The sequence below is a fragment of the Phaenicophaeus curvirostris genome, chromosome 11, assembly GCF_032191515.1.
Source record: "Phaenicophaeus curvirostris isolate KB17595 chromosome 11, BPBGC_Pcur_1.0, whole genome shotgun sequence".
Taxonomy (NCBI): Eukaryota; Metazoa; Chordata; class Aves; order Cuculiformes; family Cuculidae; genus Phaenicophaeus; species Phaenicophaeus curvirostris.
In genome coordinates, this window is record NC_091402.1 from 18,017,027 (window position 1) to 18,043,913 (window position 26,887).

The 26,887-nt window shown below is 57.6% G+C and overlaps 1 protein-coding gene across 3 annotated transcripts in view; it reads right to left on the bottom strand.

The window, feature by feature from the left end:
• CELSR3 (cadherin EGF LAG seven-pass G-type receptor 3) overlaps positions 1-24,576 on the bottom strand; it is a 29,953-nt gene extending 5,377 nt beyond the window's left edge. Inside the window, exons 1-28 of one of the 3 annotated variants that reach the window (XM_069866256.1) lie at positions 21,248-24,572; positions 14,841-15,473; positions 13,025-13,247; positions 12,495-12,610; positions 11,625-11,713; positions 11,090-11,247; positions 10,735-10,898; positions 10,148-10,273; positions 9,812-9,981; positions 9,394-9,579; positions 9,137-9,247; positions 8,698-8,866; positions 8,309-8,450; positions 8,034-8,154; positions 7,531-7,714; positions 7,338-7,439; positions 6,684-6,698; positions 5,076-5,170; positions 4,052-4,261; positions 3,778-3,961; positions 3,162-3,311; positions 2,775-2,952; positions 2,309-2,476; positions 1,872-1,998; positions 1,491-1,697; positions 1,209-1,383; positions 544-656; positions 155-234 (exon numbers count right to left, since the gene is read on the bottom strand). In XM_069866256.1, coding sequence (XP_069722357.1) covers positions 155-234; positions 544-656; positions 1,209-1,383; positions 1,491-1,697; positions 1,872-1,998; positions 2,309-2,476; positions 2,775-2,952; positions 3,162-3,311; positions 3,778-3,961; positions 4,052-4,261; positions 5,076-5,170; positions 6,684-6,698; positions 7,338-7,439; positions 7,531-7,714; positions 8,034-8,154; positions 8,309-8,450; positions 8,698-8,866; positions 9,137-9,247; positions 9,394-9,579; positions 9,812-9,981; positions 10,148-10,273; positions 10,735-10,898; positions 11,090-11,247; positions 11,625-11,713; positions 12,495-12,610; positions 13,025-13,247; positions 14,841-15,473; positions 21,248-24,539 — 7,688 coding nt within the window. In that variant the 5' untranslated portion in view covers positions 24,540-24,572. Of the gene's footprint in view, positions 1-154; positions 657-1,208; positions 1,384-1,490; positions 1,698-1,871; positions 1,999-2,308; positions 2,477-2,774; positions 2,953-3,161; positions 3,312-3,777; positions 3,962-4,051; positions 4,262-5,075; positions 5,171-6,683; positions 6,699-7,337; positions 7,440-7,530; positions 7,715-8,033; positions 8,155-8,308; positions 8,451-8,697; positions 8,867-9,136; positions 9,248-9,393; positions 9,580-9,811; positions 9,982-10,147; positions 10,274-10,734; positions 10,899-11,089; positions 11,248-11,624; positions 11,714-12,494; positions 12,611-13,024; positions 13,248-14,840; positions 15,474-21,247 lie in introns of all 3 variants that reach the window. The other 2 variants (XR_011338226.1, XM_069866255.1) reach the window with 2 other exon arrangements.
• Between the last annotated feature and the right edge of the window lie 2,311 nt (positions 24,577-26,887).

A 26,887-nucleotide genomic window follows, 5' to 3' on the forward strand; every position in this document is an offset into this window, starting at 1 on the left:
GCCGGCAGGTGTGGAAGAGGAGAGCGGCTGCAAGGCTGACACTAATACAACGAGGCACACTCTGCAATGGTGGAAGAGGGAGGATGATAACTGAAAATGCTAAAAAGCCATGAGCCACAGGAGCTCTGCTGGGAGTTTGGCCACTAATACTCACAGCACCGATTTCTTCTTGGTCTCCTTTTGGCCTGGGGAACAGGACATCTTGGCCACAAGCAGGAACATGACCCCATTCATCTGAAAGCGTTGGCACTGATTAGAAGCTGTGCCAAGGGCTGGCTCTGAGCTGACATCCCCAGTACAGAGCATGGGCAGACTCCAGGTCCACCAGACCCATGCAACATCCCCTCCCTTCCCCTACATGCCCAAGCCATGACCTCCCACAAGTTTCCCTGGAGCAAGGAGGGACAGAGAGAAGGCCTCTAGCTGAGGAAGGAGAATACAGAAAAGGGGACAGGCAGTGGGCAGCCAAGGAAGGGGCAAGTGCCTATGGTGCAGAGAAGGGAAGCAGGAGAGGGCTTTGGGTGAAACAGGACAGGGTTTTACCACAATGACGACAGTAATGGGGCCTGCAAAGCTCCAGACCAGCTTATCATGAATGGAAATCCAGCAGAAGTCAGGGTTCCCGTAGCCCTCAGGATCCAGGCCAACAGCCAGCCCTGCAGGAGGAAGGGAAAGGTCAGGTCCAGACCCAGCAGCCTTGACCTTACCCAAGCCATGTCGATCCCATCCCAGCACTGAAGGCTGTGAAGGGGCTCTCTCCCTGCTCCTTGCCTAGTGCACAGGTTTCCCAGCCACAGAGGGAATCACCGGGACCACAAGCCCCAGCATCAGAGCCTCTATTTTCTTTTTTCCAGGTGTCTCTGCCACAGCCTAGCCCAGAAGGCATTCACTGCCAACACCAGGTCACCCCAGCACGCAGGCTGGGAAACCAGCAGACCCAAACCACAAGCCCCAGGACAGCAGGAGCCCCACAGCCAAGTGACAGAGAGATGGACTGAGGAATTAATTCTCCTCAGGAGGCAAGACAACAGCCCTTGATACGTGGCCTCCAGCTGACCACCACAATTCTGCTTGGTGCCAGCGCGGCTGGCTGTGGCAAACCCACCCTCAGCTCTTCCACCACATATGTAAACCAGGCAACACCAGGAGATCAAGAGGCTGCTGAGAACTGGCACTTTCAGCACGGCTGTAGGACAAGCAGTTCTTACCGGTGATGATGGCGGGCACTCCCCAGCCTATAGCGTAGTAGAAACGCATGGCCCCGAAGTTGACGTTACGGGCTTCAGTCTGCATGCGATAGATATGGAGGCCCTGGACGAAGAGCCAGGCAAAGGTGGAGAGGAAGAAGCAGTGGAGGAGGATGGCAATCACAGTGCAAAGAAACTGAGGAGAAAAAAGCCGCTCAGAGATGGTCCCGTTGTGCCAGTGCTAACTGCATCACCCATACTTCACCCTCACCCCGACGGGCATGCGTGTTCAAGCCCACAGACCTGGTTCTCAGTGCGGTTGATGCCCAGGAGAAAGAGCAGCTCAGAGAAGAAGAGGGTGACTGATATGTTGGAGTGGATGCCACGCATGTTGGACTTGAGGCCTTTGAGGCAGGTCAGGAAGGAGAAGGTTAGCAGCAGAGCCAGCAAGGAGAGAGACACCAAGGAATAGGTGACAATTGCCAACGTCTCCAGGTCACCTTCCAGTTGCTGCAGCAGCAAAGATCCAAAGGCAAATGAAGGTGTTAGAAGGAGACATGGGATGCCTGCTGAGCTCTCAAACCCTATTTTTTCCTGTAGGTAATTTTCTGCCTGTGCCTGTTTATTCTGGGAACCAGTGCCTAACAGTCCCTACCCTACCCACAGCCCAGAGGCTAAGGTTACCTCTCGGTGCGAGCTGTCCATCAAAACCCCAAAGGTGCCAAACTGGGAGCACTGGCAGTGGACGTGTGTGGTGTTTCGGTACATGAGCTCACAGTCCTTGGCCGTCCAAAAACCAGAGGGGTTGGTCCTGCAGCCACCAAAAAGCAGAGCGCACTTAGGAGAGAAGACAGATGAGTATGGTGTGTGGGGAAAGAACCACAGAGAAGAGGGGTGATTGGCAGGGCTTCTCTACCAGCAGATACAACTGCACTCCTACAGCTGAAGTACTGGAGCTAGAGCCCTGCGGGGACCCTCCCAGCAGCAAAGAACCCCCTGGGAGAGGATGGAACCTCCTCTGTCCCTGTGCAGCCCAGGCATGCAGCCCATCACAGCTAGGGAGACTTGGGGAACAAGGAAGTGCCTGGGGAAAGCAAGTGGCCCAGCTGGGCTCGACTTACGGGGTGGTGTGGTTCCACTGCACACAGAGAGGTTTGCTCCTGTTGGCCGTCTCCAGCAGGCGAAATTCCAGCACAAATGGGGTGTCCAGGGGCCCTCGGAGGAAGGTGTGATTGCTGAACACAGACACGCTCACAATGGGGGAGTTCATCACAGGATTCTTGGGGAGCCTGCAAGGAGCAACAGAGCTCTGCCACCACCAGGCTTGGCAGCTGCGACCCTCTGGGAACATCCTGCACGTCCTGGACTTGTGTCTCAGAAGGAACAGCTCTGCCCAGCCCTCTCCATGGGATCAGAAAACAGAGGGCAGAGCAGCACCAAGACGGGGAACAAGCAGAGTTCTGCAGAACTGCCTCACTGGGAAACAAATCTAAGCCACTGCAGGCAGACTGAGCAGATGCCAGAGAACAGAGTCCCACCAGCCCCCCTGCTCTGGTACTTGCAGGGACAAAGGGGAGGAGGACGTACCTGACGCTGCGGCGATCCACCTGGTAGCGTGCAGGCAGCAGCCCCCCCAGGGTGCGGTACATGATGAGGATGATCACAGTGAGCGTGGGCTCAGGCTCTGGTAGCGCCTGCCTCAGCAAGTTCTCCACAGTGTAGTTCCCTTCACCCCCAGCCAGCGTGGACACTGCTGTGGGGGCAGCTGAGGCACAAGTGGGTGGTGAGAACACACACACATTGCTCTGACAGAAGCTTGCAAGCCCACCAGGAGCATTTGGGATGTGGTGAAGGCAGAAGCTCTGAGCTCTCAAGGGCAACTTGTAGACTTCTGATACAGCCACGTCTCAGCAGGGGCACAACTTCCCTTCCACGCCCACCCACGTTGTTCCCCAAGTGAAGCTCAATGCTCACCTTCAGCTTTTGGGGGGCTCACCATCGACAGTGGCAGCACGACGTGGGTGTGGGGGTCCCAGGCGGGCTGGCCCCGGAAGAGGCTGCTGTGGTAGCGAGGGTAGCGCCGGCGGATGTGGGAATGGTTCTCCATGCGATCGATGCTCAGCACTGTGGAGGAGAAAGGGAGTACAAGTCAACTCTAGGATGGCCACCTGGAGAGCAACCATGGCCCAGGGCATGCCAGGTGCGAAGTCACTGGCAAAGGGACCATAGAAGGTGGGGTTGTGGATATGTCCCGTGTCTGGCCATGATGCGAGGTCCCAGGAGGTACAGTGTGTCTTCCCAGCCCAGATCCTTGCTCTGCTGTAGGGCAGGCCATTTCTGCCACTGAGGCCAGGGGCTTTTTCACTAGAGACTGAGTGGTAACTGGGAGAGGGCAGCACATTGCTGGCTCTGCTGGTGTGTCTGCTACTCCAGGCAGGTTTAGGACCATGAAGTCCTCCTCATGTTTGACAAAGTCACCAAGGAGGTTATCAGCACCTTTGCTGAGGTGAAGTGAGATGAGAAGGGTGTGATGGAGGAGTGGCTCTGCATCACCCCAGCTAGGTTGCACCACCAGAAAGCTCCTACTCACTGATGTTAGGGGTGACGACGCCAACAGGGTTGAGGTAGGTGAGTTTCATGTTGCTGGCCAGCGTGCCTGAGTAGTCCCGCAGCTGCTCCATGAGGCTGGCGCTGCCGTGCTCGCTGTGTGGCAGCATGGCCCAGTGCTCCCGGTTCTCGGGTGCCAGCACGGAGCTGCCTGCGCGCAGCAGGTTCTGCATGTGAGAGACATAGTGGGTGAGGAAAGCACTGCTGATAAAGAGAAGCAGCAACAGAAGCCACCCTGATCTCAGGGAAGAACTTGCCTCATTGAAGTGGGCATCCTGCGTGGCTGTCAGGCCAAAGCCATGCTGCTGGCTCTCAAAGGCCATGAGGCGGGACAGAAGGCGGAAAGTGATGTGCACATCATTGCCAAAGTAGTGGTCCATGTGGTCCGTCACAGCCCGGAGATGGTGGGCCAGCTTCTTGGCTTCGATTGTGTTGAGCTCAGTCTCGTTCCTCTCCAAGCCTTCCAGCTGCCAGCAGAGAAAAAGGAGGTGACTAAATAATTAAGCAGGTTCCTCACTGGGCAGACGGGATGCTGCAGGCCCCGCTGGTCCCAGAGACGGTTTCTGAAACTATGGCACAAACCAGGGACACTCACAGGGGTGGTTACTAGAATAGGGAGCATCTCTGGGCAGACAATCAGCATCCAGCAACACACCAGGGACTGACACTGGGCTAGGCCCAGCTAACCCAGGGCCACACACAACAGAAGCCAAGGAGATGAAAGGACAGGGCAAGCATCTAGTGATACTTCCCAGGAAACTATCCTGGCTTCAATTACAATTCATCTGGGCAGCACCCTGGTCTGGTGGGAGATGTCCCTGCCCATGGCAGGGGCATTGCAACTGAAAGACCTTCAAGGTCCCTTCCAACCCCAACCATTCTACGACTCTATGAATTCAGCCTAGGTGAGATGCAAGTGTGTAATAAACTTGCATGGATATTTCAAAGGGACTTGTTACTGAAGAGTTCAGGGGATACAGATGTCCCACACAGCAACCATCCCACCAGCTTCAAACCATTCAGCCCTGCTCAGTAGGTTATTTGTTTTCTACTCAGATACTGGGGCAAGACACAGGTCACTTCTGATATGGACGCTCAGGCTAGATGACACCAAGTGAACCTTAGCTCTTAGGGCAGGAGATGAGAAAAGTGCTGAGCACTGTGGCAAGACCCTTTCCTACTCTAGGTGCCCAGGGAGAGCTAAGCTCTTGGAAACCTGTCTGTGAGCCCTTGTTCATACAGCTCTGCTCTGCAAGGGCCTCAGAGCCGAGAGGGGATTACCAATATGGAGAGCTCCTTGAAGGCAGGTGAAGTGCAGTTGAAGAGATCTGGCTCCAGCCAACCCTTCTCCTCATCACAGTGTCTGACGGCCGCACCTAAAACCAGAAGGAAGGGCATTTCTGAAATTCAGCAGAGGATACACGTCTCCCCTGCTGTGTCGCCCCAGCAGCGACTCTCCACGCCAGCTAATCCTGAAGAGCAGCATTGGCAAGTGATGGGGATGGCCTGTAACACCCCATGGCCATCCTCCTGCTTTACATCAGTGCAATCCATTCCACCTCTGGTCTGCACCACCTCAGCGAGCTGCTGCTGTCCCTCACCTCCAGGAGCGGAGTGCCCACGTGTGCTTCAGGCCTGCATCACACACAGAATTGCAAACAGGAAGAAGCGACTTGGCAGACACCAATCCTTGGCTGGGGCCCAAGCGCTACTGCACAGCAACGGAGATACCAGCAATGAACAGGATCAGCTGTCAGCCAGCACCAAAGGTGCTATTAAAGCCAATGCAGAGAGCAGTGTCCCGGGCTGGGAGCATCACTTTGAGCAAGAGGAAACTGGGTGACCTGGTTTCAGGCACTGGCACAGCTGCCCAGGGAAATGCTGGAGTCACCATTGCTGGAGGTGCTTAAAAGACAAGTGGATGAGGTGCTTAGGGATGGTTTAGTAGTGGACAGGTACAGTTGGACCTGAAGATCTCAAAAATCTTTTCCAACCAAACAATTCTATGATTCTATGACCTTAGTGTACCCAGCAGGACTGTGGACCACTGGGAAAGGCAGCAGGGCACAGGAGCCCAGCCAGGCACCCACAGATGGGAGAGAGCAGCTGTGTGGCCAGGATGGGGAGAGGGAGCCTGAAGCAGACTCCAGTTGCTGCTCAGACAAGCCCCAGGGACAAGCAGGACCCATCCCACCACCTCCAGCTCCCAGTTGTCCTCCGCGACCAACTTTCCCTCAGGTGTAGAAGCACAGGGACAAGTATCATTGCAGCTGCGAGCAGGGAGAACAAAAACATCCACACTGCTGGTGTTCCCCCAGCAGAGAACAGAGATTGGCTCAGCTGCAGATCTGGGCAAGATCTGGCACCTGGGTCCCTTTGCCTCCCCCTGCCAGCCAGGCAGAAGGAACAGGACCTTGTGCTGAGCACACCCGTAAGTTCCTGCCCCCGTCCTACTGCCCCCAACTCAAAGAGTTCCCCTTTCCTCCACCCCATGTTCGTTCCTCCACGGCCTCCCTGGTGTCGCTACCCATTACTCATCACCAGCGCCTTCCCCTCCCAGACCAAGCAAGCAGATACCAGCCCGGGAAAGCCAACATCCATCCCAGCCAAGGAGCAGAGCACGGACCTGCCTAGAGGCAACGCCGCAGGCTCAGGACAGCAGGGGCTGCATGCGGCTGCAGCCAGGTTTGTGCTGGTTAGTGTGCCGGGAGCAGGGAAGCGGCGTGTAGGAGTGATGAGGCCAGGCAAAGCATTGGGAAGACACTCGGCAGTTCCAAAAGCGGTGGGGAAAGTGCAGGGGTATGCAAGGTGCCAGGCAGGAAGCAGGGAAGGAAAGCCATGTGGTGCAGCCCTTACAGCACATGGGGAAGTAGGTGGGAGCAACCTTACCTGAACCCCTCAAGCCTGAGTACGGAGGGCGAGAGAACCGGGGAGAGAAGCGACAACAGTTAGGAGCCGAACCTGCCTCCTCCTGGGGCGAACGGCTGGAGAAGGACAGGGTTTGTATTGTTCCCTGGGGCTCGCGTTGCCCTGCAGTCCCAGACACCCTGCTTGCACTTTTGCTATCACCAAGGACCACTTGCTCCAGCTCAGGGTGGGAGCTGGATGTCTCCCACTCGAGATGCTCACCTAATGGCAAGCCAGGCCCTGCTCTCCTCGCAGTGCACTCAAGGACAGGGCTGGCAGAACCACAGCAAAGTGCTGCGAGTGTCGAGCTGCTGTGCCAGGCCCGACCCCAGCCTCAAGCCTGCTGAAACCACAAAGCAGCAGGAGAAGGTGGGGACTGAGGCTGAGGGAACAGCACAGCCCCAGGGCTGGGTGATGGGCCTGGACGCTACAGCCTATTCCCAGCCCCATGGCCAACCCCTCTGCTCTCCCCAAGGCTGTAGCATTTTCTCCTCCACCTTCCTTCTCCTAGCCCTCAAGCCAGCTAAACGAGACCAGGACAGCATGAGAACAGAGTGATATTTGCTGGGGCTGCTGCAGTCCCCGAGCAGGACAGCCAGGCTGCTACAGCCCCCCATCATTGCATCCCCCACTCACCCAAGGAGCCTCTGGGACACAGCACTGCAGCAGAGAAGCCAAACTTGGTCTGGGGCCACCATACGCCCGCCTTCAAGTTTTTGGGGCAGCCGTCGTAGAGCACTGTGGAGACACACACCGCGAGGGCTGGTCACAGGGGAGGCCACAGCTGCTGAGCCCTGTGGCACCAGCTCCCTGCCGCACCGACACTCACCCACGCAGCCGCTGGGCGTCACCTCGGCAAAAGGGCTGTCACAGCTATTGCACTGGCGCCCGATGACCCCGGGCCGGCAGTGGCACCGGCCCGTCTCCTTGTCGCAGGAGCGCGAGGTGGAGCCCACGGGGTAGCAGTCACAAGGCAGGCAGGTGTCACTGCCTTTGGGGCGGTAGTGGAAGTCCTGGGGGAAAACAGGGACCAGTATCAGACAGCCCATGGGGACAGCAGCTGAGGCCAGTGCCTGGGGAACCACTGGAGCCAGGGGAGAGAGGGGCCAGGCTCTTCTGATTTGCAGACACCCCTGCTGCCCCCATCCCCACCGTGCTGGGGCAGGAGGACTGCACAGAAGAGTTGAGCAGCGATCTAGCCCAGAAAAGGGCACACAAAGCAGGGCTTGGGCAGCTGCTAGGGTTTTGGAGTGGACAAGGAACAGCAACAAGGATGAGCAGAGCTCCAGGCAAGCCATGAGCCATGTCCCCCTGGGCACAGCTTCCCCTCACCTTGCAGTGGCACTGCCCATTGGTTTTATTGCAGTCGGGGTCAAAGCCCTTGTTCACATCACAGTTACAGGGCCCGCAGCTGGGGTTCCCCCACCAGCCCTTCGGACACTGCTGGTCCATCCTAGGAGAGAAATACCCTGCTGTTACAGTAACCAAATCCCCCAGGCCTTCTCTCAGCAGCTCCAAGGAGCCATGCTGGCCACATAGTTGGGATGAGAGGGCAGCACAGGACCAGGCACAGAAGCCATGGCCCTGTCCTATGACCAACATCTCACCTGTGCTCACAGTACTGCCCGAAAAAGTTCCCTCCGCACTCGCACACATAGCCCAGGGGTGAGCCTGGCTTGCGGCGACACACCGACTTGTTCTTGCAGGGGTTGAGGTGACACACATCCACGCAGTCCCCTCCATAGTACCCTGAGGTTTGGACAGAGAGCACTGTGAAGAGCATGAACCTTCCCCCTGAAAGGTCCCAGAGCACCGAAGAGTGGATTCATGGGGCTCAGGAAGTATTCTACCCTCCAGAAAAATCAATGCCTGTCTTGACAGGGATGCGACTTCCCCAAGGGATGGACAGGAGAGCAGTCACGGGGCAGGAGGGAGTCACAGGGGCAGAGAAGAAGATGTGGAGAGGAAAGAGGTGGCAGGGAGCTGTGGGTCCTACCTGGCTGGCAGACGCAGGAGTAGCTCTGCCACTCATCCTTGCAGATGCTGTTGGCTGGACAGGGGTTGGAGTCACAGGGGCTTGGCACGCTGCAGCCAGCCTCCACCCGCAGGGCATGGCTGGGCTTCGGCAGCACAGTCCCCATGATGCTGTCACCCAGTCGCACACCCTGCAATGCAGGTGACAAATTCAAGGAGAAGCTAGGACAGATACGCAAGGCTTCAGTCCTTGGCCCTCCACAAACCCCAAGCAGTGGCCATTCGCCATGGCCCCTCCCGCATTGATTTACAGCTGCCCCATGGCACCTCAGCACCTTGAATGCTCAAGAGGGAGAGGGTCCCTAGACAGACGGATGCTGGCAGCAGCTGCCAGGCCTGTGTTTCCACCCCTCCATGTAACAGACTCCCCAGAAAGGGAAGGCTCTGAGCAATGGACTCACCTGTATGCAGCCCCTCAGCCCGTTCTGCACTTCACCAGAGCCCAGAACTCCTCCCACGTGCAGGTGTTTCACCTTCAGACCATGCAGCTCATTTCCAACAACCACTGTATCCTGCAGAATGAAAGGGAGTACCATGGGGCAACCAGCATCAGCCCTGCCCAGCACTCCCTGAGGGTGCAGAGGCCCAGCCTGGACCCTGGATGTCAAGCATCCCCAACAGGTCCTGTCCTGATACCAAGCTCTCAAGCAGCACATACCTGGTAAAGCCCAAAGTCAAGGGTGACGGTGATGACATAGCGTGAGTCTCGCCCGCTGCGGACATCCCGTAGCTCCAGCTGGAGGTCGTGCCATCGCCCATCGTTGAGCTGCAGCTGGTCCAGGAGGAGGCTGGTGCTGCGCCCGGACCCCCTGCTCACCATGAAGGAGAGCAGGCCCCCAGCCAGCTGCAGAGAAGGAACCAGCAATGGTAGCTGTGAGCAAAGGCCTTGCCAACTCTGGTCGCCTCCAGTCTACCCTCACTCAGAGCATGGGGAGGGAAATGCAGCCCTGCTAAACACCTCTCCCCACAACCAGCCTCTGCTGTGGCCGGAGTCAACGTGGAGGGCAGGGTCCTCCTGCTCTCCTGAGGCAGACACCAGTAAAGGCTGGGGCACAGCGCTGTGGCCAAGGCCCTACCTGGCAGAGCAGGGTGGTGTACTGGCCAGCATGGGCCTGCAGAAGCACCCCGTCCAGCTGCCGTGTCCGAAACGCCAGCCCCAGGTACCATGGCACGGAGATCTTCACATCTGTCTTGAAATCCCAGGTCAGGACACTGTTGCCCTGGAAATAGTGGGCATGGTGCATTGCTGGAAAGGAAAATGGAAGTGAGGAGAAGGGAACAGCACTACCCAGGGAGCACTGGATGCAGAGCTGGTTCATCTCACACAGACTCCTTACTCTGCTTCCACAGCAACCCTGATGCAGTCTTTCCTGTACTCCCCCCACTGCCCCCAGCAGTGCCCGTTCACTCACGGTGGCGGCAGTCTTTGCCCCCGAAGCCAACAGGACAGAGGCAGGAGTAGGTCCCCCAGCTGACAGAGCAGGTGCCGCCGTTCTTGCAGGGGTTGGAGTCGCAGAATGAGTGCTTGGCATGGCAGCCTGGAGGTATGAAGTCACCCACATCAGTCTTGACCTGCTCACCTCCTCCCTCAGCTCACACAGAGAGGCACCACCGCCCACCAGCCCCCTCCCTGCCAGAGACGCAAGTCCAGCAGCTCAGTCTCTCTGCAAGGGCACTGTCTGCTCAGGGATTAGGATCAAGGTTGTCACTTCTCTTTACGCCAGAATAAAGACACCACGGAGCTGGACTGACTACCTAGCATCTCCCAAACAGGCCAGCACTGCAGGCTCTGCACTTGGGATCAGGGGACATACCCAGAATATTAGCTGGGGTGGGGAGCAGCTCGTTTAGGGGGATTTGGAAGCCCCATTCTCAAGAGAGAAGGTGCTCAGCTCCAGCTGTGCTGCCACAATGCTGTTACAGCCCAGCATGTGCTGCCACGTGAGCAGGAGGGGCTAATTCCCAGGGCAGGGGCTGGCAGGAGCAGTGGCACCATTACCTGCAGCAGTTCCGTTGTTGGCGATGTAAGAGGCCATGTCAATGCGCTTGTTGTCAATGTACAGGTCTCTCATGCATCCCACAAAGTCCCGGTGAGTGACAGGGAAGTTTTCTGGCAGATTGGGGACACCTCCGAGGAGCAAGGGACCTGTGAGATCCAGGGACCTACAAGGACAGAAGGCCAGGGCTTTAAGAGCCACAGCGTCCTCAGGTTGGCCAGCTGGCTCCCCAGTGCAAGGGGCTGGGACGCATCCATCCTCAGGGTCCCACATGTGAGGGGCTGACTCCGCAGGGGACCCTAGTGCCCTGCTCCTCTCCCCAATGCAGCAGCGCCCAGCAGTCCCTGAGGAACTCACTTCTTTGAGCTGGTCTGCACACCCTCTGCAGCACAGGAGTAGTTCCCGATCTCGCTGCCGAACTGCAGGGCCACCGAGGCGTCACATTCATCCACCGTCAAGATGGCCACCTTGTCCTTGGAGGGGCCCTGCACCACCCCCAGGGCACTGACCTTGGGCTGAAACCAAACGCAGGGTGTTAGCAGCACATTTGCCCCCAGACCCAGGCACCCAGGGGCTCGCACAGCAGCAGGGAAAGGGCCTGAGCGTGGCCCAGGCACCGTTGCGCTGCTGGAGGTGTGAATGAAACGGGATGGATACCTGCCCAGCAAGCAGTGCCACAGATGGATATGGGCAAGAACACTGCATGGAGCACATCCCTGCAATCACGTGTGGTCCCGAGGGGCAATCTCCACCTGCACCCATCCCCAGGGGCTGGAAAGCACCTCTACTTTCTCTCCGCAGCCTCCCCAATGGGAGCCAGAGAACAGAAGAACCAGAGCGGCTCGCTCACACCTTGCGGGGAGAGAAACACATGGCAGAGGGGCACACGTACCTTGTTGTAGTAGTGGAGTTGCAGTGTGTGCCACTGCCCATCGCTCACACCTCCCGGCACGTAGGGGCTCACCACCGTGCTGGACTCTCCTGCGAGAACAGAGACGCTGAGGGAAGCCAGTCAGCACTTAGGCACACCCTGCCCTGCCGTGCAGCTGATAGCCTTGTGCAGGGATGGAGAAAGGCTTCCAGGAGATAAGCTCAGCACATCAGCCCCTCCTGCTGCAGAGCCTCGCAGCAGGAACTGGGCAGGGGAAATCACAGCCCTAGGACCGGCAGCCACCACCACAGGAGGGCTCCTCTGTCCAGGCTGACTGCCAGGGTGTCCTGACATGGTGCATCTGGTCCCTTGCCTGCTACTCACTGCTGGGCCTTGCCCTGAGGACACCAGGGCAGCAGCAGGGTGGCCACCAGGTGCTGGTGCAGAGGAAGAGCGTTGGAAGCCACAGTTGTTAACAGGCGGGCCCAGTGCTCCTGGCAGCTGACCCTGACGCCCCTCAGGGCAGGCAGGATGGATGCAGCAATGGCACAAGGCAGCTGATATGACACCAATAGGACAGCAAACACCCACCCCGAGGAGTGATCTCCTCTCCGGACTGGCTCACAGCAAGGCAGGAGGGGAAGCTTGGGGTGACATGATGCAGCAGAGTGGCAGCAGAAACCCCAAAAGGATTTGTCCTGGTTTGTGCTCACAACCTCCCTGTTGTACTTGCACTGCTAAGCCCAGGGAGGGTCCTGGAACACACACTCATCCCTTGTGCCATCCACTGATGCCCATTAACACCTCTTCCAATCCTGTTATCCCTTTGCAGCACAGACGTTCTCACAGCTCCCATGGCACAAATCCTGCGACAGGCAGGGCTGAGCCTACCTGTGGAGTATTTCAGCTGGACCTGCCCCTGGATGATCTCCACTGCCACAAAGTCGTGTCTCTCGTTCAGGCGCCCATTGTAGAGCAGGAGGCCGCTGGGTTCCACGGTGCTGAACCTGGGACAAGGGAGGAAGTGGGAGGGCAGGAGCAAGCAGAGATCCCTGCTCTCCCGCAGCACACACTAGCATCTCAGCATGGGGACACGCGGACACCCAGGCCTGGCCTCAGGCACAAAACCAGCTGGGAAAGGGCTGGGAGCTTGATCCAGTGGATGCTTTGGGAACACAGGGGCCTGGCATGGAGGCAGAGAGCTGGCAGCAGGGAAGGGCAGAGGAACTGAAGGAAGGGATGAGTTGATACCAGTGCAGATTCAGAGCCCTTCGGCTAAAGGGCGAGGCAAAGCCAGTAATGCAGGGCTCTGGAGAGCATCAGCGAGTGCCTGGACATGCTCAGGGTGCACAAGAGCCCCCAGAGTGGGGACAGGAGGACCAGTGGACACTGGTGTTCAGTGGGGGAAGTAGAAGACTCACGAGAGGGAGAGGGTGAGGTGGAAGCGCTGGCGCAGGCCTCGGAACATGACAAAGGATCGCGGCGGGAAGGAACGGGTGGACACCTCACAGAAAGGCATCTCAAAGCCGCCTGCTGGGCACTGGCAGCGGAAGCCCCCGTCAGCGCCGTTGGTGCAGGTGCCACCATTGCGGCACACGCCGGGCACGCAGCGCCCCGACCGGCTGTCCACTTCGCAGTTCTCACCTGGCAAGGAGCAAGACAAGAGGCTTGGGAAATGACTCGGGGGCATGCACGCAGCAGCCACCCATCCACTCCTTGCCCCAGGAATGCAGACCCCAGCCCAGGTTTGGGGCAGGGCAGCCAAAGCACAGGAGTTTGTGAGGCGGCTGGGGGCAGGAGTAGGATATGACAGCCCAGGTGTCACCCAGGCATTCCCTGCAGTAGCCAACAAGGAAGCTACCACTACCAGCCCTGCAGCCCGAGCCTCTGGGCTGGGTGCGACGCCAGCTCCAGCTGATGGGGCAAATTTGGACTCAGGATAGCATGGGAATGGGACAGGAGGGGACTGGCTACAGCTAGGCTGAAAAGTCCTAAGGATGGAGAGGCAAGGACAAGCCAGGAAAGTCCTGGTGATGCTAGGAGTGCCTCCATAGACACTGCTGCTGCACATACCTGGGACAGACACCATAGTTGTGGCTCTGTGGTGTGGGGACAGTAATGCACCACTGAGCTCCCCTGCCAACAGCTATGGAAGTCTCACCCACAGCACCAGGAGCCACCAAACCCTGCATACAGGCTCTGATCTTGGAGCAAAAGCCAAGTGGAAGCCAGGCAGATGAGGGACACCAAACAGCGTGGCACCTTTCTGGCACTGGTAACAGGTCTGGCCAGCCTCTTTTCCCATGCTGCCATCCCTGCAGCACATAGGGAACTGCTCAGCTGCAGTCCTACGCCCAAGGCTCTGCTCCCATTCCTTGCTGTGTGGCACGAAAGGATGAGGAGGAGACAGCATGAAGTGACAGGGAAATGAGCTCATTAACCCTTCCACTAATGGCTGTTCACGCTTCAAATGCTGGGGGTTAATTACCACTGCCTCTGCTTATCTCACCAGGAGCCACCAACAGGAGAGCAGCTCCAAGGCAGCCATCTGCTGCCGTGCTTCCTTCTAGCAGGGAGGGCAAGGAAGGGCCTCCCTCCCCAGTAGCCACAGGCCACCTTCCCTCACCCCTAGGCTGCCAACAGCCAGGCACAGGTTCTTCCAGTTTGTCAAGGACTCTGGGCAGTGTCCAGACACTTGCAGTGTCCAGAGATTCCCCCATGGCCAGGACCAGATCTGCCTGCATCAGATCCTGCCTGGTGGGGCAGCCAGGCCCAGCCTCCCCTTCTGTTTTGAATGGGCAGCAGCTCACCCACCATGCATGGGGCCAGCACGGGCTCTATACCCCTGCCGGATCAGCTGAAGATTGGTAAAGCTGAAACCAGCACCTCTGATGGTCCCAGAGCCCCAGTGCCTCATTAGCGTAAGGCATGGCAGAGAAGCCTCCTGTGCCCCAGCCTGGCACAGTCCAGCTTGGTCCTCCTGCTCTGCGACAAAAGGCTGGAAGGTGGTGGCCAGTATCCTCAAGAGCCTTCCTGCAAGACAGATTTCTATGGCAACCTCAGCCCTGTGCATCCAGTGCCATAGAAACACAGAGAGCTGGGAGCAGGGCTGGACCTCTGCAGACAAAGAGGGGCTCCAACACTTGCCAGCCTGAGAAGAACCCCCCACCATGGTGACAGCAACACCGAGGGACCCGCTCACCCATCTCCCTGCAACCCCCAGCCCTGGGCTCTCACCGCTGAAGTGCTGGCGGCAAACGCACGTGTATCCCCCCTCCTTGCGGGTGCAGATGCCACCATTGAGGCAGGGGTTGGAGTAGCAGAGGTTGATTTCTGTTTCACAGTAGTCCCCGGTGAAGCCCTGTGGGCAGCGGCATCGCAGCCCGGTGATGGGGTGGATGGGCCGAAAGAGGGTGGAGGGGGAGGCGATGAAGGGGGCTGAGCTGTCGAACTTGAGAACGGAGATGCACTTCATGTAGTTCTGGCAGGGTTCCCGCAGGCAGACGTTGTCATCGAAGGGCAGCACCTCCAGCATGGAGGCGCTCGTCAGCACCATGCGCTTCATGTACAGCTGCTCCTGCAGCTCCTCTGAGCTGAAGTAGCGCCCGCCCCGCGGCGCCAGGGCCGAAAAGCTGACATTGAGCACCGTGCCACCAACATCCGTGTCGTTCTGGATGTTGAAGATGAAGATGTCCTCCTTGGGTGTTGCGAGCACGATGGCCACCCCTTCCAGGAAGCTGGACAGCAGCGGGGAGAGGAAGCGCTCCTGCCACATGTTCTCCAGTCGCACTGTGATGCTGTTGGCCAACATGTCCTCTGTGATGATGATCACCCGCAGGACGCACTGGGCCGTCACGCTGTGGATCCCATCTGTGGGAGGGAACAGGGACACTGCAGGTCTTTGCCTGCTGCTTGGAGGGTCTCCTCTCTTCCACCCTGGGGGCAAAGCCCTGCACCCTAGTGCAGCCCTCAAAAGATCCAAGTCCATTGCTGAGGAAGCTTGGAGTCACAGCCGCAGGGGCTAGCAGGGTCCCACCTGGACTGGAGGGGAGCAGGCAGCACGGCTGCACCTTCTCTCTCCCCTCAGGCTCTCCACTGAGAGAACTCTCAGGTTTCCTCCCTGTCCTGGATCTCGGCAGCAAACTGAGCTCTAAGGAACAAAGATGGTGGTGAGAACCAGGCAGAAGGAAGTCGCAGCAGGAGGTTGGGCAAACACAGGAGCTGATGCCAGGGCTTGGGGTGTTTTTCTTCCCTGCTGCGCCCTGTCTGCCTCCCTCACACTGCCTTTCCCTGCACCCTCCTCCTGCTGTTTCCTTCCTCTCTCCTCCAGGGTTTCCAAGGCTTTTGTGCTGGTCTCCCTGCTTCTTACCATCTGCTCCGCATCTCCTCCTCCCTCGGCCTATCATCGATTTGTTTAATTCTCTTTTATCTTTATTTTCCTTGGAAACAAACTCCTTCCCCTTAGGTCCTCACACCCCACAAGTGATCTCCCAGGCACGAATGCAGGAGTGTGTGTGCACACCCGGAGCACATCAGCGTGCCCGCCTGCTCTCTCTCAGGACCTTGGCCATTAGCAGCATCCCACCCCACGACACCCCACCCTGCTCATGTAGCGGCAGCTCAGGCTGCAGGGGCGCAGGCAGCGCAGCATCAGCCCAGATGGGCAACAGCGCAGCTCCCCCTGCAGCACCCACCAGAGCAGCTACGCAATGTGGGGCCCCTACCTCACCCCACTTACTCAGCTTCCTGAAACCCAACAGATTCCACCACCCTGAAAGGTGAAACTTGCAGCAAATTAGGAAATATCAGCCAAGATGAGAGCTAGACAGGCAGACAGATGTGACTATGTTCCCAATTCCTCCAGGAAACCCTGCTACAAGCAGAGGCAGCAAGCCCTGTACCTTGCTCTGATAAAACTCCCACCAGTCTCTCCCAGAGCACAAGTTCCCCAGTCCATTCCCTGACATCACCACTTTCCAGTGGCCAAATGTAACCCAGTGCAAGGCGGCACAGGGAGCAGAAGGCTTCCCAGCACCCCAGTCCCAGCCCAGTGAGGAGCAGGGATGCAAATGCCAGCCCATCCCCTGCCCCAGCTCCAAGCCTCCTTTGCAGAGCTGCCTTTACCCTTCCTCTCTTCCCATGGCTACCGCAAAGCCTTTTGATTTCCCTCAGCCCTGTTTGAAGTTTGCAGTGCAGGAGGATTTAAAGATTGAAATACCTCTGTTTTTTCCCCTCTCTCTCTTCTGCTCTTTAGAAGGTGAAAGCTTTCTGGCGACCCTGCAAATTCCCATGCAAGCACTAGCCTGCGCACTGGGGCTGGTGCTCTGGAGATAAGGCTCACACCGGGCTGGGGGAGCAGCTGTGCCAGTACAGTCACCAGGAGCTAATCTCCTGGAGGAAGGGGGGCTGCTTCCCTCTGAAATCAAACTGCTCCAGCCCTGTATGGAAGCAAGGTGAGAAACCACCCCTCTGTGTGACAGCCTGCCAGCTCTGATACAGAGGGTAACATCAACAGTGGTTACCAAACAGCTCCAGCCAGCACCTGGCTAGTTGTGCTGGAGGATTTAGACCTGCCTGGGCTCAGCACAAGGAACCCCCACCATCACCTGCATTCCCCAAGGCACCTTCTCTCTGCAAAGGCTCACGGGCTGCCAAGAGCGCCCAGCCCTGGGGAGGCAGGAGCGAGAGGAAAGCCACAAGTGTGTCTCAGCTGCGCTTGGTGCAAGATGCTCCCCAGGCCACCGGCAGCCTGGCATTCCTTCCCGAGGGACCAGCTGGTGAGGCAGCACCCTGGGACACCACCACTTTCACACCAGCTCCCTTGTAAGCAAGAAGCATTCCCCACTCCCCCTCCTCTCCCTTTTTCCCCTCCTCCCAGTTTGCCTCTCTGGCCAAGACAAGTATGAGCTTGGTTCCAGCCCAGCTGCCTCCCCTCTCCTCTCTCTGGCTCATGGTTCACTTGGCAGCAGCCACAAGGCCCAGGGGACAGCTCTCGCTCTCCTGGAGGGCTGCTCAGTGCCCAGCACTAGGCAGGCAGATGTCTGCCTGATTTATGGCTGTGATTACGTCCCGGCTGATGTGATGCTGAGTCCTGGAGCAGGCTGGAGCCCAGGAACACCTCTGAGGAGCAAGGAGGCCCCTCTTCAGCGAGCTCTCCCAGAACATGCTGTCCCACCTTAGCATCACACCCAGGGCTGCCTCCCCTCAGCTCCGTGCAAGGGGAAGCAGATGGTTGAGAGAATGACCTGCTGCAAATGGGGGGAGAAGCTACCAAAAGAAAGCCCAAAGCTGGCTGGAGGCACTGACCCCCCCCCCCACGGGAGGCGTTCTAATCACGAATGCTCAGCCCTTCTGATTAAATCCTGTGGCTGGAGAGATGGTGCCTGGTGAATATTCATGCAGCAGAACAGGGAGCCCTGGAAACATGCCTACAGGGAAAGGAGTAGAGAGAAGGGACGTGAAGGGCTCTAACCCCTGTGCTGGGCAGAACCAGGTCACTGTGTTTGCACTTCCAGATGGACAATTACCAGCCTCAAAAGCAGCAAAATTACACAAAGAAGAGCTCTGGCAGAGCTTCCTTACCAGGAAGAACACCCCCCTGTCCCTCACTTGGTGGGACCAGGAGCTCAGACACAAGCTCTCGTGCCCACCTGTACTACCTGTATTCTTCTGAGAGGCAGAGCCACCACCTGAGAGAGCGAAAGTCACCGCTATCACACGCCCTGAGTGGCCGTCCAAGAGATGGTGAGAGTGTTGTAGGGACAGACAAGGGTAACTTTCAGGTTTGCAGCTGAGGAGCAGTAAAACACCTCCAGATAGAGAAGTCAGCAAAAGAGGAAACAGGTATGGGTACAGTGAACACTCCTCACCAGTTCTGAAGGGCATTGGCAGACAGACCTCTCAAGATTTTGATGCAACTTGACAGGTTAAGAGATCTCAGCAGTAAATCAGACTCCCCTCGTGCAGCACAGAGTATGAATGTCACTCTCCCAGTAGTTCTAAAGACAGGGACTAAAATATAATAATAAAGAAGACTCCAAAACCAATTCCAAACCAGGAACAGAAATCCTTAAGTCTCCCATCCTAATCCTGTGGTCATTACCTTCAGCTGTGATGGACTCAACAGAGGAGGAAGCTCCTGAGACTGGGCTCCTCAAGAAAGGAGAGGCATGCAAGTTGTGATAGGCCAGGGCACACTGGGACCCTTACTAGGCTTAAAGGGATAGCTCTGATGTGTTCAGACAAACGTGTTCCAGGGAAGACTTCCCTGCCAGGCTGGAAGTTTAGGTGAGACACCTTGGAAGATAGGTCCCCTTACCAGGGCTGCAAGCCAAGGGAAGCTGTATACAAAGAGCTCAAGGGGAAGGGGAACAAGGCAGCAGCCTGGGCCAGTGAAACCAGTCTGGAATGGTTTAAAGTCAAAATTATGTCAGTCTCCTTAAGCGCTCTGATCTCACGCTGTGCTGCTGGCCATGAACACAGCCCCACCACCACACTGTCTTGTGTTCTCAGTGGCCAAGAACAGTTTTTTAGCAGCCATCTGCAAGGAGCAGGGTTAGTTTTGAGGCCATCGGTTCCCCCTGGAAAGGCACTGGTCTGTAATGGCCAAAGTCTTCCCTGCCTCTTACAAGGGGCTGAGCCAAAAACACTCACAGCTCACAGACTGGCAGAAGGGTCCCCTGCCCTGTGTTTTAGGAGGATCCAGCCTCCCTCAAAGTGACCATAAAGCTCAAGGGCAGGCAGGGAAGCCTCTTACTCCTTGGATGTCAACCCTCGGGACACCCACCTAGGTGCTATTGTTGCTCTCCTTCAGGAGGAAGGTGCTCTGGGGCAGTGCTGAGCCCAGGCAAACAATGCAGCTGGGTCTGAATGTCCTGGCCAGCAGCTCTGCAAACCCACCCTCCCCCTGCACAGGAGGACAGCATGGGGCCGACGGCCCTGCCAGCTGGGTGAGGGGCTTCAAACAATAAAGATGGAAAACCCAAACCAGACCTCCACCTCCACAGCCAATATCAAAGCCAACAAAAGGCCCGTTTTCCAGTGTCTTGTTGTTTCCCTCCCTGGTTAGAGCTCTTTCCCTTTCATATTTTCTCCTCCTTTGCAAGCACACCTCTCCCAATCTCCCTTCCCACTGGAAGATGACGACACTCTAATTGCAAGGGCCCACTCGCCGCGAGGCGGCTCGATGCAGGACGTGGGGATGCGATTGTCTCCTGCCTTTGTGCAGGGTTAAGTGTGCAAGGAGGCAGGGCTTGCATAAACACACTAGTAGAAGCTGGAAAGGTCAAAACCACCCCCTATCTCCAGTGATGGGCATGTGTGTGCCTGCATCCACTCTCAGCCAGCCCTCTGGTTACAATTAACCCCCAAAGAGTCCCAATCCATTGACGGGCTGGTGCTGGCCATGCGGGACTGCCTTGAGCAGGTCTCCCTTTAAAGCCCTCGCTCCATCTTTTGAAAGAAATCCTCCCATTGCTGAATCATAGAATGGTTTGGGTTAGAAAGGACCTTAAAGATCACCCAGTTCCAACCCCCTGCCATGGGCAGGGACACCTCCCACTAGATCAGGCCAGAGAGAATAAGCCGAACTGAGAGAGGGAGACGATGAAAAGGAAGGGGAGCTGGTAGCCAAGGGTCAGGGAAGCAGCACTATTTAACATACAGCTCCCGGGGCACTCAGGGTAATTCAGCACTTGCTCCTCCAAGAAGGGCTCTTGTCCTCCCTCCCCCAGAGCCGCTCCTCAGTTCGGCGATGGATGGATGCCTCCATTTCAGATCACGCATCCGCAAGCAAAGAAAGGCTGATGGTGAAGGCAAAGCTCAGGCAGTGGGGAGCTCCTGGTCCAAACCCCACTTGCTCACAGAGAAGCCCCTTGGTCCCTTTTTTTTCCCTCAGCTGGGCCAGAGGGGACCCCAACACTCCCCAAAGTCTCCCCAGCAGCTACCGCTAGCATCTGCATTTGGATAGTCTGGCAGCAGAAGCAATGATATGGTTTTAAGCACCATACTCTGAGGTTTGTCACAGCTGTCCCTGCAACGCTAAGTTGGCTGCAGGAAGGTGGTACCAGGCTTTAAAAGCCGCACTAGAAAGCGCAGGTGTCAGTAGCTGCCTCAGCCGGAATCCGGACTGAACCAGCAGATGGATTTTTAAGAGGACTCTGTCTGCACTGACTTCAATCCCTGCCTCCTGAGCACAGCCAGGGAAGCGCTTGGCCACAGCAGGGAGCACAGCCACCCAGGCGTGGGACCAAAGCAGCATGCCAGCTTCTAGGCCAGCAGCTTGGCCACCCTGAGAACCAGCTGCTTGCCCAGCCAGCAACCTAGAGCACACGGCACAGCCTCGCAGGCAACAGCACCTCCAAAGGTGTCTCACCAGTAGCTATAAGCGATCCTCACAGCTGAGTAACGATGCTTTGTTCTTGCAGACCACCCCCAGCCTCAGCCCTCTTACAGCACTCTGGCAGCATGCTCCACCACCACCCTTCCCAAACCCTCCAGTATTCCCTGACTGGAAGGGGCTCCCAATCCAAGTGTTATTGCCAGGTCCTAACCCATCCCTCAATGCAGATTGGGCTCCTCAAGGGGGACCATGCAGAGCTTCCCAAAGGTACCAAACTAAAGGTTTAATAATGTTCACATCCTACCTGTGACGGTCACCAGCATGGAGGCCACAAGCGGACGGTTGTTGTCCAGCTTACGGCTCAGCCTCAGCTCCCCGCTCGATTGATTTACAATCAACAAGTGCAGTTCATTTCCCCGCTCAAAGGTGTAGAAGAGGCGGTCAGACACATCTGGGTCATAAGCTGGGACCTTCCCTATGACCCCTGAGGGGAAGGTGTTTGACTTATTGGACACATAGTTATTGAACAAGATCTGGAAGTTCTTGAGAACTGGGCTGTTGTCATTCTGGTCAACAAGTTTGATGTGGACCGTGGCTCTGCTGACCAGAGGGGCGGAGGTGGCTTGCACTACAATCACGTACTCGGATTTTGTCTCGTAATCCAGGTCTATCAAGGCTGTGAGCTCCCCAGAAAAGATGTCCATCTGGAATATCTCAGGAATGTTGCCTTCCACAATTTGGTACATGATCTGGGCATTGGGTCCCTCATCTGGGTCAACGGCTGTGATTTGGGCCACGACAGAGCCTACGATGCTGTTCTCCTTTACCAAGACCTCAAAGTCTTCAGCGGGAAATACAGGGGCGTTGTCATTCACATCCTGAATGGTAACCTGGATATGGACAGGAGTTCGCTGAGGAGGGATGCCCCTATCCACAGCGTACGCAGTCAGCTCATAAACGGGGACACTCTCACGGTCCAGCCTGCGGACAGTGCGAATGATCCCCGAGGTGGGCTCTATGGTGAAGTCTCCATCCCCATCCTCCCCGTTCTGGAAGGTGTACTGCACTCGTCCGTTGGTGTGGGCATCCCGATCGGTGGCAGAGATCTGGAGCACGCTGGTGAAGGGAGGTGCATCCTCAGAGATCATGCCCTGGTAATGAGGGCTGACAAACTGAGGGGCATTGTCATTAACGTCATTCACCATGATTTCAACATAGGTGGTGTCCGCTTTCTGGGGGATTCCGTTGTCTTTGGCAGTGATAGCCAACGTGTAGGTGACCTGGTCCTCATAGTCCAGTTCTGCCTGGAGAGTGATGGCCCCAGAGTCTGGATCGATGCGAAACTGAGGGACGTTGTCCTCTAGGTAGTATGTGATGCGGGCGTTTTCGCCCACATCATCGTCCGTGGCGCTGATCACCACGATGGTGCTGCCCACAGGCCGGTCCTCATTGATGCTCACAGAGTAGTGGGCACTCTGGAACACAGGCCGGTGTGTGTTGGCATCAGTGATGTTGATGTGAACGTGGCAGTTGTCACGCAGGGTACGGTCAGAGGCCGTCACTGTGAGCACGTAGCGCCTCTCCTGCTTGTAGTCCAGCGGCAGAGACAGAGTGATGAGCCCCGTCCCACCTTGCGTGCTGATGGAGAAGCGGTTCCGCGTGTTGCCTCCTGTGATCTGGTAGGTGATGGCACTGTTCACGTCCCGGTCAATTGCCGTGACGCTGAGGACGCTGGTCCCCACAGCCGCATCCTCGTTCAGGCGGATGAAGTATTCCTTCTGGGTGAACTCAGGGCGGTTGTCATTGACATCCATTACGGTAATGGTGACGCTGGCAGAGGCAGATAAAGATGGAGAGCCATGGTCCCGGGCCTCTACCCCAAAAAAATAGTGCTCAACCGACTCCCGGTCCAAGGGCCCACTGACTGTGATCCATCCCGTAGCACTGTTCACCACAAAGGGTGTGTCAGCCGAGACCCCCGTCAGTTTGTACTCCAAGCGTGAGTTCTCACCGTAGTCCGCGTCCACAGCCTGGATATGGATAACAGAGTGGCCAAGGGGAGCATTCTCCAGGACAGAGATTTGGAAAGGCGTGCTGACAAAAATGGGGGCATGATCATTGATGTCCACCACCTGGATGCTGGCCATGCCAGTGTTGTTAGAGAGGGGAGGGCGTCCTGCGTCCTGAGCTCGGATCCTCAGTGCGTACTCCCGCTCCACCTCAAAATCCAGTGGGGCCACCACCTGTATCTCCCCAGTGACACTGTCGATGGAGAACTGGCCCCGGCTGTTCCCGCTGATGATATTATAGTGAACCAGTGCGTTGTTGTCCTTGTCCAGATCCGTGGCGGTGACACGGAGGATCTCAGTGTGGGGCCGTATGTCCTCCCTCACTTGGACAATGTAGCGCTTTTCGCTGAACTGAGGGGTGTTGTCATTCTCATCAAGGACCGTGATGTAGACTTTGACTGTGGCAGAGCGGGGCCCCGGCTCCCTCCCCTGGTCATTAGCCTCCACCACCAAAGAGTACCTCTCCATCTTCTCCCTGTCCACCGTCCCACTGGTGGTGATGAGGCCGGAGCGAGGGTCTATCTCAAAGACAGCGTGGGCATCCTGCTCATTGACGAAGCGGTATCGGATGTTGGCATTGGGTGGGGAGTCGACGTCCGTGGCTCGCAGCTGCAGGATGGGGTACCCTTCCTCCACGTTCTCCCGGATGGTCTCACGGTACTCGCCCTGCTCGAAGACGGGGTTGTGATCATTGCGGTCAGCCACGGCGATGGCCACCATGGTGGTGGCCGACAGCCGGGGTGCCCCGTGGTCGGTGGCTGTCACGCGGAAATAGTGCAGGTCCATGCTCTCGCGGTCGAGGGCTTGGGTGGTTGTGATGACCCCAGACCACGGGTCGATGGTGAAGAGCTCCCGCGAGCGGCTGTTCATCAGTGCATCCATGGAGTATGCCAGACGCCCCGCATCGCCTGAGTCGGGGTCCTGCGCTGCCACAGCCAACACCGTCGTCCCCGCCGGCTGGTTCTCTGCCACCTCCGCCTGGTAGTTGTACTGGGGGAAGAGCGGGTGCCGGTTGGGGGCTGCACGCCGGCCCCGCCGCCCGGGTGATGGTGATGGCAATGGGGATGGGGATGGCCATGGGGATGGAGAGGAGGACGGGGATGGAGAGGAGGATGGGGATGGAGAGGAGGATGGGGATGGAGAGGTGGATGGGGATGGAGAGGATGGGGATGGAGAGGATGGGGATGGAGAGAAGGATGGGGATGGAGAGGAGGACAGGGATGGGGAGAAGGATGGGGATGGATAGGATGGGGATGGAGAGGAGGATGGGGAAGGGGATGGAGAGGAGGATGGGAATGGAGATGGAGATGGACATAGTGATGAAGATGGGGATGGGGACGGAGATGGGGATGGCGATGAAGATGGGGCTGAGGATGGAGATGGGGACGGAGATGGGGATGGCGAAGAAGACAGAGATGAGGATGAAGATGGGGATGGGGAAGGAGATGGGGCTGGAGAAGGAGACGGGGCTGGGGACGGCGACAAAGACAGGGATGAGGATGGAGACGGGGATGGTGCTGAAGACATGGACGAGGATGGAGCCGGGGACGGGGATGGAGTTGTCAATGAAGATGGGGACGGGGATGAAGACGGGGATGAGGATGGAGCCGGGGATGAGGATGGCGGTGGGGCCGGGGCGGCGGGCGGGGCGCCCGGCGGGTCGGGCAGAGCCGCGCAGCCCCCGGCGGTGCCCGCGGCGGGGCGGAACAAAGGCAGCAGCAGCAGCAGCAGCGGCAGCAGCAGCGGCAGAAGCAGCAGCGGCGGCGGCGCCCGGCGGCTCGGGGCCGGCAGCGGCTCCTCCGCCGCCATGGCGCCCCGGCGGCCGCCGCCCGGCGCACGGCGGATGGGCTGCTCCGCCCCGCCCCGCGCAACATGGCGCCCGCGCCGCCCCCGCCGCGGTGCCACCGACCGCCGGGCCCGCCCCGGGGCGGGCCCGGCGGTCGGTGGCACCGCGGCGAGGGGGGTTCCCCTCCTGTGAGCGATGTGTCCCCTCCTCTAAGAGACGTCCCTGTCCCCGTCTGAGAGACACGTCCCCTCCTGTAAGGGACAGCCCTGTTCTCCTGTGAGGGACGTGTCCCCTCCAATAAGGAACATCCCTGTCGCCATCTGAGAGACATGTCCCCTTCTGTGAGCGATTTGTCCCCTCCTCTAAGGGACATCCATGTCCCCCCCATGTGGGGGACTGGTCCCCTCCTGTAAGGGACGTCCCTGTTCCTGTGTGAGGGACATGTCCCCTCCTGTGAGGAACCTGCTTGTTCCCGTGTGAAGGCCGTGTCCCCTCGTGTGAGGGACATCCCTGTCTCTGAGGGATGTGCCCATCCCCACAGGAGAGACAGGTCCCCTTGTGTGAGGAACTTGCCCATCCCCGTGTTGAGGACATGTCCCAGTGTGTGAGGGACACGGCTGTCTCCATGTGAGGGATGTATCCTCTCGCGTGAGGAACATCCCTGTCTGGTGAGACAGCTCCTCGAATCCTGTGTTCAGTTCTGGGCCCCTCACCACAAGAAGGATGTTGAGGCTCTGGAGCGAGTCCAGAGAAGAGCAACGAAGCTGGTGAGGGGGCTGGAGAACAGGCCTTATGAGGAGCAGCTGAGAGAGCTGGGGTTGTTTAGCCTGGAGAAGAGGAGGCTGAGGGGAGACCTCATTGCTCTCTCCAACTCCCTGAAAGGAGGTTGTGGAGAGGAGGGAGCTGGCCTCTTCTCCCAAGGGACAGGGGACAGGACGAGAGGGAATGGCCTCAAGCTCCGCCAGGGGAGATTTAGGCTGAACATTAGGAAGAAATTTTTCACGGAAAGGGTCATTGGGCACTGGAACAGGCTGCCCAGGGAGGTGGTTGAGTCACCTTCCCTGGAGGGGTTTAAGGCACGGGTGAACGAGGTGCTAAGGAGCATGGGTTAGTGTTTGATTGGAATGGTTGGATCCGATGATCTGGTGAGTCTCTTCCAACCTGGTTATTCTATGATTCTATGATTCATATGAGGGTGCAAGGTTCTCAGTGCAAGCAGCACCAAATTTTGTGGCTTCAGGGATGGTTTTTTTTTACTGTGTGGATGAGAAAGATTTTCCCCTTGCCCAACACCACAGCCCCTGCTGCTTGGCTCCACCATCCACAGGCACCTGGGCACATGGCAGGGGTGTACCTGGCCAAGTCCTGTGCCCTCAGCCACCCACCAGGTGAGGCACCCACGCTGCCTCAAGTTGCAGGTTTTCCTTCCAGCACCCATGAAAAAAAAAACAAACAAACTGTTTTTCGAAAGAAAATTCCGTTTGGGGCCCTTGCATCAGGGTGGTTCGTTAGTGCCTCAGCTTTGCAACTGAGCTGTTGGTTTGATCTCAATCAACTAATATCACAGCCTAATCCACTGGAGCTTGTAATAGGCTTAGGAATAACAAGGGTTTACGTCCTCATTAGTGTTTGGTGCGTCGTGGCGGGGGAAACATCCTCACCCACCCCCTGTTGAAGAAGAGGGATGGCACCCGAGGCAAGGCAGCCTGGGCACTGATAGGGAAGAAAGAACTCTGCAGGGGAGGAAAATGGAGTAAATTTGGGAAACAGGGTAATTTAGGATGGGGTAGGGAAGGACAGGGAGAACGGAGGACACACAGTGCCTCCATACACATCCCAACTCCAAGAGCTTCCCATGCTGCTGTGCTGGAGGGGCTGCAGGACAGAGTTGGTCATCTGGGGAGCAGGGCGACCCTGTGCCAACACCGCAGTCATAGAATCATAGAATCACCCCTCGAGTAGCCTCTCTGTTGTTCCCCAAAAGACATACGAGTTAACAGCAGGATGGATTCACACCGCAGATGGGTTTCATCTGCTCACTCAGCCCTCGCTCCCCACACCACAGAATCCACGTGCTCTCTTCAACACT